Source organism: Sylvia atricapilla, chromosome 13 (genome assembly GCF_009819655.1).
Source record: "Sylvia atricapilla isolate bSylAtr1 chromosome 13, bSylAtr1.pri, whole genome shotgun sequence".
Taxonomy (NCBI): domain Eukaryota; kingdom Metazoa; phylum Chordata; class Aves; order Passeriformes; family Sylviidae; genus Sylvia; species Sylvia atricapilla.
The window spans coordinates 11,946,724-11,958,074 of record NC_089152.1 but is presented as its reverse complement, the minus strand read 5'-3'; the positions used below and the strand labels follow the sequence as shown (position 1 = coordinate 11,958,074).

General features: G+C 42.0%; 1 protein-coding gene across 3 annotated transcripts; it reads right to left on the bottom strand.

Annotated features, from left to right (window-relative positions):
• Window positions 1-747: 747 nt before the first annotated feature.
• Window positions 748-11,265, bottom strand: LEO1 (LEO1 homolog, Paf1/RNA polymerase II complex component). Of its 3 annotated transcripts, none has more exons than XM_066328444.1 (12): window positions 11,008-11,265; window positions 9,527-10,252; window positions 9,120-9,224; window positions 8,512-8,606; window positions 7,708-7,853; window positions 6,236-6,320; window positions 5,814-5,908; window positions 5,407-5,541; window positions 4,590-4,725; window positions 4,113-4,299; window positions 3,744-3,841; window positions 748-1,021 (listed from the first exon to the last, which is right to left on the bottom strand). In XM_066328444.1, the coding sequence occupies exons 1-12, from the start codon at window positions 11,063-11,065 to the stop codon at window positions 953-955; spliced, it is 1,935 nt and encodes a 644-aa protein (XP_066184541.1). In that variant the 5' UTR covers window positions 11,066-11,265; the 3' UTR covers window positions 748-952. The 3 variants fall into 3 exon arrangements, with proteins under 3 accessions (XP_066184541.1, XP_066184540.1, XP_066184539.1); XM_066328443.1 differs by having other exon boundaries at window positions 748-1,025; window positions 11,008-11,258; XM_066328442.1 differs by having other exon boundaries at window positions 748-1,025; window positions 9,120-9,227; window positions 11,008-11,257.
• Window positions 11,266-11,351: the final 86 nt, after the last annotated feature.

The window sequence follows — 11,351 nt, the reverse complement described above, 5'->3', positions numbered from 1 at the left end:
ATGCAGTGATGGTTCTGTCCAGAATATTCTCCTCCAGCGATGTCCCAGCTGAACAAAAGCATTTTTAAAACCTACCAGAAACAAGGGGAAATGGCACCATAAGAATTACATGAGATTGAGACACTACTGTCATGTTGCATTTTTTGATTTGTGATTCATTTCACCTTTTAAAGGAGACTTTCAGCTCTGAAATAGCAGCTTTGTTGAAGGAACTGCTTTTACTCTGACATTTACATCACTAGCACATGACTATTATTTTTATTGTTATTGTTATTATTATTATTATTATTACTACTGCTGAGGCAAGATGCAGATACTCATTCTGATCTTCAATGCATGAAAAATAAATGTCTTCTGTGATCAGTTAACTGTGAAGTTCATGCAGTTAAAATGACTTACTCCAACATGGCAAGAAATGTTTTTAGTCAGCAAATTATACCAGCACAGCAATGTACTGTCCAGTAAACAGGAAATAAGGAATATCTAGGGAAGAAACAGAATTGTACTGTACCACTGTATGTTCTTAGCAAGCTCTATCATCATACCCTTGTCAGGGTAACTTCTCATTTAAGCATTCCACAGATATTAGCACAGCTTCTCCTAATGAACTCACCAAATTACTGACCAATTCACTTGGTAACCAGCTACTACAGTTCTCAAAACTGAAATACACTGTGCAAGGTAAAAACAGCACTATGATGATCCCTGGTGCAATATTTGCTGCAATGAGACAAAACTCTTAGAGTCAAAGGAAGTCAAAAAAACTTTATTCACACCAGAAACGCAGACTTAGGAATTTTCCTTTATCAAAATAAGCCCCTTATGGTTACTTACATCTGTGCTCTAACAGAACTGTACAATATATATAAACATATATATAGAAAAAAAAACCAACAAAAAAAATCAACTGCTGCGCTTCCTTAATCATCATCTTCTTCCTCTTCATCACTGATCACGTATTTCTTAGGCTTCTTACTTGCTTTGTCATCATCATCTGCTTTTCTCTTTCCAGAAGGTTCACCTTCCTAAAGGCAAAAAACGGACAAAAATAAACCACCATATTTCCAGCTAAAATAGAAAAAACAGAGAACAACAAAAGGACCTCAAAGTCTTTCTTGTCAGAAAAGCAAAATTACTAGTTCTAGTTTTTCCATTCTATGCTACTGTGGGGCAGGGCTGGTCCTACACGGCTGGTTCTGTGCCAGTCCTTACCCTCAGCACTGAGTGGCTGCTCCCAGTGTCACACCCCAGCCCAGGAGGGTCCAGGAAGCTGCAGCTCTGTCCCCTTGCTGGCCCAGCATGCACACCTGCTCTGCCTGAGCATGGCAGGCACAGAATCTCTGCATTATCTGCATTACAGCATGTGCAGGGGCACTCTCAGCAGGGCTCATCAGCACGGACACCTCCTCGAATTTGCAGTGAATTTCCCAGCATACAGATACATTCCCTTCAGGCAGCCCCTGCAGCTTTGCTAAGTTCTGCAACAATTTATACCTGTATGGCCTGAATCAGAGCTGCTGAAGCAAAGAAGAAATTCAGGAAGTGGGCAGGCATTTTGTCCATTAGGAAGACAAAACTAAACTAACTACTCTCTGGCATAAAGAAAAAAAAATTAGGAGGAATCACTGGCACTCAGGATCAACACCAGTTTACAGTCCAAGAAACATAACAGTTTATGAGGCTTCAAAGTGCTGGTTAAAGGAACTCTAATCACTGAGTTTACCACCTGCTTACGAGCAGTACCATAAAGAGTTTTATAAGACTGATGTTCAGTTTTTAGTTCATGGAGTCAACAGGTTGATTTTTGCTCCATGTACAGCCTCATCAGTTCAGTTTGTCCAAACAACATTTTAAATCACGAGTTGTTCATGCAAAACTCATCAATTGTGACATGAGGAACAACTGGTAACTCAAATGTTGTGGAAAATGAAGAGTATCTTTTAAAATACTTTCAGGTCTAAGTAGCCTCATCCCTTTTTCCATTTGTTGGATTTGGAAGTGTGGGTTTGGTTTTTTAATTTTATTTTTTTTTAAAGTAACTTGCTTGGATTTTAAGGCGGAAAGATTGAGTTCTAGAACTTTAGAGTTTCAGAACTCTAAGGAATAATTATTTATCCAAAAGCATTTGATTCTATATTAAGTAAGTACCAAGAGAATTGCAGTTACAAAGGAATTTTAAGCATGGAAGACAGAAATTAACAGGGGTGGGAATCTCAATGACAGCTTCTTCCTCACAACAAACATTTTCTTGTAATCTAGCTGGGCTATTGTTCAGTGAGTCATCTTCCTGTTCAGCAGATTATCCCCATTAACTGCAGCAACAGTGAAACTACTTGCTGTGTGGTGATAAAGTGTATTATTAATACCAGACTGACACTTGCAGTAACGGCAACAAACTGTTATCAGCACAAAGATTTGTGCTGTGCTGTTGACTAACAGCAGGTGAAAGTGAGTGTACAAGGAAGGCAGAGTTCCACATGTGAGTATGCACTGAACACTCCCCCTGTGGGGACTGAGCACAACAACTCGAGCGCCACTGGGGTTTTCTGTGACACTGCAGCACCACTCCCAGGCCCCAGAGGAGCATTACCTTCCACTCTTTAAAATGGAGGCTGCTGCTCCTCAAGCAGCAGGGAAATGCTGCTGATTAGACCTCTCCTACTGAGAGAATGGAACTGCCAAGTCCTTACATTGCTGTATCATGAACTAACACATTAACTCAGAGTCTTAAAAATAAACAATTCAATTTCTACTAACAAACGCTCACAAAAATTACAGTTTTGTCTACGTGAGTCACTGTGGCTGTTACATTTTCTGAAATACTAAATTTTCCTGATGTATAATAGAAAGCCAGAATGTATGTTTTTAGAAGACAAAATTAATTTTTACTTCCACTTCACATTACAATGCCTGTTAGTGCAAATAACTCAGCTCACTCTGTAGGAGCACTAAGAACCTGCATTCAGCACACAGAAAACACCCAAGGGGCTGGGGAGTGAGGCCTCCCAGGGACTTTACAGGAAACACAGTACAGAAATGAAAATGAGAGCAGCTTACTCCTTGTGTAACACTGCAGTGCTATATCAGCAGTGACAGGACTTGAGCTAAACCTCAAATGCAATGCTCACAAAGACTCATTTAATAATACTCAACAGATATAAATTACAAGTCAATAAAACACCATTTTAGATTAGGAAACAGCACTGCTGTAGCAAACATTTAATTTGATCAGGACCCAATGGTTCACATGATACTGGGGTGATGGAAAATGTATGTTTAGCAATGGACAGCAAACCTTTTTACATCTTTTATTAGAGGGTTTTTTACCTCTTTTATTTAAAAAGAGCAGAAATACCATGTGAAAATGCTTCCATTATTTCCATAATAAACAGGAGAGGACCATGTAACTTAGGTAACACCGCACTAGGATTTCAGTATTAAGTCTTCTTACTTCTTGCATAATTTTGGTAAAGTCATTTTACATAACTCTGCATAAATTTTTCCATCTTTAAATCAGCAATAACAATAGTGTCCTCCTTTGGGAATCACTCAGGTCTGTGAACTAATGCAGTGCATAAGAAATTGGTGATTAATTACCATGGAAAGCATGCCAAGTCAAATAACACATTCATCAGGGCGTAAATGAAACCACAGAAGTCCCAAGTTTAAACAGTAGATTTAGCGAAGGAAATGTTCCTCATTAAAAATGAGCAGCTTAGGAATAAATAAACTCCTTCTCTTACCTCATCACTATTAAGTTTCTTTGCCTTGAGTAGTCTTTGGGTTTTATCTTCATCTGAGCCTTCGTCACTGTCAGAAGAGTAGATTCTAGCACGTTCCTCTGCACGTTCCAGGAAAAAATAAAAGGACAAATATATTAATCTGAAACTGGTGAGGAAGAAAGAATATTAAAAATGTCTTACATTTAATGCCACAAAATGTTTGCAGAAGCTAAATCCAGAGTGAACGAAATAACCTTAAACAAACTGAATTAACGTCTCTTCACATATCAAATGAACTGGCAAAATCCTGTCTAACCAGGGCTCCCCAGTGTAGTTAGGCTATGTGAATCACACAGGCCATGGTGCCACGCTGTTAAGGTTGCTGATTACCTCTGATGCCCCCCTTGTATCTGTTTTTGATGGCTGCCAGGCTGATGGCATCGTCGCCCTCGTCCTCCTCGTCGTAGCGGTCGGGCTCCAGGTAACTGGCGCTCAGCCCCCGCTGGTGCTGCTTCTCCCGCATCCGCCGCTGCTGCGACTCCCTGCGGATGGACGCCCTCAGCCTCTCCTCCTCTTTCTGCCCAAACAAACAACGCACTGAGCCATGAAAAACATCTCTCAGGAGCACCTCGTGCTCTACTGCAGCTTCTGAAATTATCTCACAGCAGTGTCAAGGCTGAAAATGTTCTCCTTGTTTTGTCGTCTGCAAGGTTAATCAAGCCACGCCCATGGCTTGTAGCTCTTGCTTAAAACTCAAAAACATTATTGTTTTTCATTAATCACACCATATTAAAAAATGTCCAGCTGTATTACAGTTGTGATAATTTAGATTAAACCAGCAGACCAGAGAGTTCCATGCCACAATACCTTGATCATTTCTGTGCGCTGAGACTCTGGATCACGGCCTGCCATTGGCAAAATACGAATTTTCTGGGTCTTTGAACATCTGTCTGCCAGAGACAGAGTCATCTTCCTGTGAGTGGCACTGTCTGTAGAGTGTGGCCTGGTAAAAAATTGCTACGGGTTAAAAAGTTCTTTAAGGAACATACCCATTTTCAAAAGACAATTGTAGGGCCAGCATACTTGAGAATTCAGAGATTCATCTGCACAAAAGTAAAAGCACCAACCCTTTTATAAAAGTATTTATGTGCACTGTAACAGCTACTGCAGACAGCAAGTCTTCTCTCATAAAATCACCAGTCCAGCCATTAACAGTTGGACTCAAAGACCTCTAAGGCCTTTTTTTACCCTTAATGATGCTACAATCCTACAACCTTTGACCCTTATCAGCCTAGACATCTGTCCTCGCAGTTCACATCAATATCTCAAGAGGCAGTTGCCATCTTGATAGCAACTGTACCTCAGCAAAAAGAATAATTTCAGGAAGTAGTAATATTTTTTCTGACTCAAAGGAGGACTTGCATGTAAAAATGCAAATTAAAACATTTTAAAAAAAACCCTATATGTAGCTTAAATAATGCAGGAAATGGCACATTAACATTCCTAACTTAGACACCTAATGTAGGACAAATCTTACTGAAAAACTGAGTTTGGAAAATAGCACATCGTTACTAACCCGTGAAGCTCTGAAGCTTTACAATCTGGTATATCTAATCTTCATATACGAGTTACAACACTTATTTGCAGAAACAGTATCAACATTTGATATAGAACAGCAATTTACCTGAAGGTTAACTTGGTCTTGAACACGGCCTGTCCTTGCAGGCCTGTCCCTTGTCTGATGAACAAGTGATTGTGATCTCCTTGTAGCGGCGCCTTGTAGACGTCAAAGACCTCATTGCCCAAGTGGAGGGACATGCTTAAAAGAGATTCCCACATCAGTTACTTGATACAGCCACTGCAGTCTATTTTTTTGCCTCATTTATAAATGCAGAAAGCCTTCATGGTTCCTTTTTATATCTAGCCAATAATTATATTTCAATCTAAACTGAGCAGAACATTAACCTTCCAAAGCACTGAGACTAAAACAATTTGTATCGTGCAGAACTGATGTCAAAGTTTGCTGACCTTCCAATTTTGAATGCCACTGCAAGAACTGCATTACTTCAGTAACAAAGAGTGCAAACTAACCTTCCATCGGACCATTTAACTATCCGTGCATTACTTTCTCTGATCTCATTCCCTTCCTCGTCTCGTCGCATCCGCCATCGTATCGTGTTTTCTACCTGTAGGGGAAAAAAACAAAACAGTTTTTCTAGCTTGTAAGGAATACTGCAGTAAAATACACTCTGAATAGGTCAAGAATTGCAGTTAGAAAGACTTGATAGTTTGTGGTATAATGCAAAGAAATAAAGGTGGAAAGTATTGCTTTTATAGGCGAAATGCAGCTGTCAAGCTTTTAAAAAAATTCTGACTAAAACAGATCAACTTTTCTCAGTGCCCAAACTTTCATAATCTGAAAACACGAAACACCATTCCAAAAGATCTGAAATAGACTTTGAAGGAAAGTTCCTAGGTGAGTGTAAAAGACAAAAGGAAAATCAATATTATACCTTGAGTTTTAACCTAGTTCTACCCTCTTCATCAAGCATCTCCTCATCTTCAAATTCATCTTCATAATACTGAGGATCAAAAGGTCTGCAACAAATTTTACAACACATTCTTTATTCTTCTAAGGAAATTAATCCAGATTATTGCAGAGTTGTGCAAGTTAACAGTGCTTGAGATGTTTATTCCCTGCCAACAACAGCAGGCCCTGCAGTGTGGAACAGCCCTTTCTGCAGCCAGGAAATTCACTGTGCTAATTCCCAGCCTGGGGGCCCGACCCAAGTGTCCTCTCTACCATCAGCTACAGGGTAACATTCACACCCTTGGAATAGTTCCAGCTGAAGAAGACTAGTCTGCCTCAGAAAATTTTGTTTCCTTATATCACCATAATAAGGTCAGGGTTAAGCATAGAACAACAAATATATGAGATCGTAGAGAGAAAATAAAATGAAAGAAATATCTCATAAATGAGGTGAATTGGGGATTTTCTAAGAGCACAGTCTGTTGGTTTTTTCTTTTTGTTTATTTCGATCTCAAAACCAACCAAAGAGAAAGGAAGATGAAGTTTTTCCTTCCTTCCATCAAAAAATCTGATGACTGTGCTGGGAGTGAGTGGGAGGAACCCTTTCCCTAACCTCCTTCCTAATAGTTATCAGGCAAGGGGAAAGCGATAAAAGGACTCTGCTACTGTACAATTCTATGTTCAGTCCTGTCCGACCTCCAGAGATCACAGGACTTCTCACACTGGTAGCAGTCACTACCCAGGTTTTGAGAAGTTCTCCCCTGAAAGAGCTTGGAGCCCCAGGCCAGAATAACCGAGCTGAGGTGTGACACCAACAGTGCTGAGCTGTGCAGCTAAAACTGCACCTGGGGAACAGGCCAAGAAAGCTGCCCAACAAAAGACTCAGATTCAACAGCATTGTGCTGCAAGTGCTGAAGGAGGCCTTTAGGGAAAACCTAATGTCACAAACAACTCTAATAATGGATTTTGCTGCTCCTTATGCATTTCAGTAAATGTCTTCAGTTGTGGTTAGGTGAATAGGAAAACACGTAACCAGCCTTTCCATAAACAGTACATGTAACATACACAAATAAAAAAGGCCTTATTCTAAAATTAAAAATTATGTTTTTAATCACTGCAAAGTGCATAAAGATCGTGTGCATTTGCCTCTCACATCTCTGAGCACCTAAACTTACGCTTTCAATTCAGCTGATAGCACGTGCTTTCAATTAAACCACATTTTTGTCGGGTTTTTACAGACAATAAGTTACTCAATCAAGCTGAAACGCAACTTAATAATAAAATTACCTGATTAGAAAACAACAGTCATTACTATTGACTAATCACAACCCAAAACATGCATCTTAATGTCAACAACTTTAAATAGGGCAAACTCATTTAACTAAATTATTAAACAGAAGCAATTTAAGGAAACACAAGAAGACTTTATCAATCCTGTATTTAACGTATGATTACCTGGGCTCCACGCTGAGAAAGTTGGGCAGCTTCACAAAATACAAATCATTACCCAAGTCTGTGTTTACTTTTGGTATTTCTACCTCTATTCTGGTCTCTGGAATAGGCTCTTCTTCCTGCTGTTCTTGACTCAGTCCATTCTCATCCTCATGAAAAAAAAGAACAGGAGCATAAGTGAGAAAAATCTATCTGGCTCCTGCTGCTCTAATAATTACATTTTACTTAAAGAAAAGTCATTCATAAGCACAGAGAGATCAGGAAGATTTGGATAAAAGAATTCAGGCATTTTCACTGAAAGGAATTCAATTCAGCATTGTCATGTGGCACTTTATGTGACTTCAAGCACCAGTGTAAACTCAAGAGACCAAAGACAACACAGAACAGCAAAGAAGCCAACAGAGTTTCCACCTGAGCACAGGGGGCCACCTACATGACTGAAGAAGATATTTTTATCTATTATCAACAAAAGATGAAAAATTATCATAAAAATAATTTTTTTTTCTCAAATAGCTGCAATAAGGTACCAAATACAGCCATGGCTTTGTATTTAACTTGGTAGCAATCAAACTATTCTTTATATTTTTTATGTACAAAAAGTGGAGCAGGGATGGGGGAAGGCAGATAAATCTGATATTTTTATATATATAAAATTGTAATAATTCTTTCAACGGGGACAAAATTAACTGTAATGCTACTTAATGTCACTGTTCTTTTTTTTCCCTAGAATATTACCCAACTCAACTTGTGTTCTGCATTTCAAAGTGGAACGGTATGTTAATTATCTCAAAAGTCAAGTCCACTCACAATAGGCTGTCCTGGGGTTGGTGGTTTATCTTCTCCATCACTTCCTGAGGAAATGTCATCAGCACCTCCAAACAGATCCATGACATCTGCGTGCTCTTTAGCAGAAAAATTAAAATTTTAAATCACACACATATATATCTACACACATAGCCCTAATGCAAGATTTATCAAATAAGGAAATCAAGTTGAAAAATGGCAACAGAAGAGTGTAAGATAATACTTATGCAAGTAAACGAAGAGAAGTAAAGAAATTTCATTACTCATTTTGGAGGTTTTACATCTCAGAAAATAAACGCCTCTTCCTCAGCCAGCTAAACCATGACAAAACACATAACAAGTTCCCTGGGCTGCTCTGATTAAATAAACCCTTTTTCAGCATCTTATTTCAGTAAAAAAGCATGAAAGAACATTTGCAGAAAAGAAGACTTGACAGAGCTAACTGGAGAGGATCAGCGTGTGCCTCCCACAGAGAATTCCTGATGTCTGTTTTGTTATTTCCATGGCACCATGCAGCAAGCGCTACCAATTCTATCTGTGGCTGATGAATCCTCCACTCTCAAGAGGAAGATTAAAGGACCCCAAACCCCACAAACCCCTCCACCATTTACCTTTCTGCCCTTCTGTGTCACTCTCTGCTTCTGAATCTGATGCAATTGGTTTCTTCCGCTTCATTCGCAGAACTTCGTCCTCGCTGTCGCTGCCCCTTGCAGACTCTCCTAAGGAGTATAATTATTCTCAGCAAATTAAAACTTTTGGTCCACAGATTTTAAAATTCCTCGCTATTAATAAGAGGCATAAAAATAAAACGAAACATTATTTATTAAAAAATGATAATCATAAAAAAGGGGCATAATAATAAGGGCATAAAAATTTGCAAAGATGACTACAGTTACAAGCTAATTAATTAGTGTAATTAATGCCTTTACACTGATGTTTCAATCTTTTCAGGGCACTGTAAGCAAAACAATAAAGAGAGACCAAACCAGCAGCAAAACATATATGTATTCGGTCCTACCAGATTTGTGCTCTTGCTCCTCCTCATCAGAGTGCTGGGCCCTTTCCTCATCATCGGAGTTCTGCATCTTCTCCTCATCAGACCGCTGGGCCCTTTCATCATCGTCAGAGTTCTGCATCTTCTCCTCATCCGAGGCCTGTGGCCTTTCCTCATCATCAGAGTTCTGCATTTTCTCTTCATCTGAGTTCTGGAGTCTTTCCTCATCATCAGACACCTGTGGCCTTTCATCTTCATCTGAGTTCTGCGCTTTCTCCTCATCATCAGAGTTCTGCTGTCTCTCCTCGTCGTCAGAGTTCTGCTGCCTCTCCTCATCATCTGACTGATCACTCTTGTCCTCCTTGCCCCATTTCTCATCCTCTGAGTGGGCTTTCTCAGAGCCATCTCCCTCTGAGTGATGGCTGCCCTCCTCTGAGCCGTGCTCGCGCTCATCCTCATCGTCGTCGTGCGCAGCCTCGGACGCGCTGTGCTGGTCCCCATCCGACTGCTCGTTGTCCTCGTGCTCAGAGTGCCCCGAGGCCTCAGAGCGGTTGTAGGACCTCTCAGAGTGGTTGTCACTCCCTGAGTGATGGGATGCCCCTTCATCCTCGCTGTCATCTCCAAATAACTCCTTGTTACTGGGTTTTATTGCCTCCCTGTCGTCGTCCTGGTCGCTGTCGCTGCCAGAGGCATTGCTCCCAGAGCCAGCATTCTCCTGGTCAGAATCTGAGTCAGAGCCAGAATCCGAATCTGCAGAACAAACATCGCCCTTTCAAGAGTCAGGATGCCCCTCTGAGGATGCACGAGATGATGCGCATTGCTTTAACAAAAACCCTGAAAACACAACCCAACCGCCAGAGAGAACCTACAGAGAACTATAAGCAAGACCAACAAAGTTACCAAGAACAGTAAAATAAAATGTCTGCTAATAAAGGCACAGCCAAAGAAAGGCAAAATGAAAAATTAGGGATATCCTAATAAGGCTCGAATCACAAGCTGTGATCTAAGATTCTAAAACCGTAGAAGGAATAAAGAATTACACAAACGAAGATAACAACTGGAATAGCGAGGGCTTGAACAAATAACTGTATAGACGCGGCTTATAAAATCCTACAAATCCAAAACTATCACTCTGTATTTAACCCAAGTCATCTACCCAGGGAGGATTACGACAATGGGGCTACTCCTCAGAGCCGAGGCTGGTAAATGCGCTTTCCTACAGGAAAATAAAAGAACACCTGCCTTGAAAAGTAATTTACAGGAACGAGCACAAAAATTTTCAAAACGTCAGGGACTTAAACCAGGTGTTCCATGGTTTCCAGAACTCGGCGGCGGGCGAACAACCTCCCCTGCAGGAACCGAACCCCCGGCCCACGGCTCCGCGCCGCTCGCCCCGATTCCTCCCTCCCTGCCGCCCTCACTCGGGGGCCGAGGCACGGGCGCGGCGGGGCGGGCGCACCCCGGGCGGAGGGACGGGGAGAGAGAGAGAAAGAAGCGCCCCAGACCTTTGTGCTCGGGCTCCGAGTCCGCGTCGCTGCCGAACAGATCCGCCATGTCGGCCATGGCAGCAGCGCGCCCCGCCGGCGCCGCGCAGTGACGTCACACGGAGCGCCCCTCGCGCGAGCCGCCCGCAGCTCGGCGGGGGCCGCTCCTAGAGGGGGCGCCTCCTCTTAAAGGGGCCGCGCCCGCGGCCGTGAGGCGGCATGGCCCGGCCGGGGAGAGGCACCGCGGGGACGGGGACGGGGCCGGGGCCAGGGCTGCGGGTCCCGGCTGCGCCTCCGCACCCTCCCGGCGTGGCTGCAGCGCTCCCGCCCCGGCGCCGCTCGGCCGGCCCCAGCAGGTGCCGCTG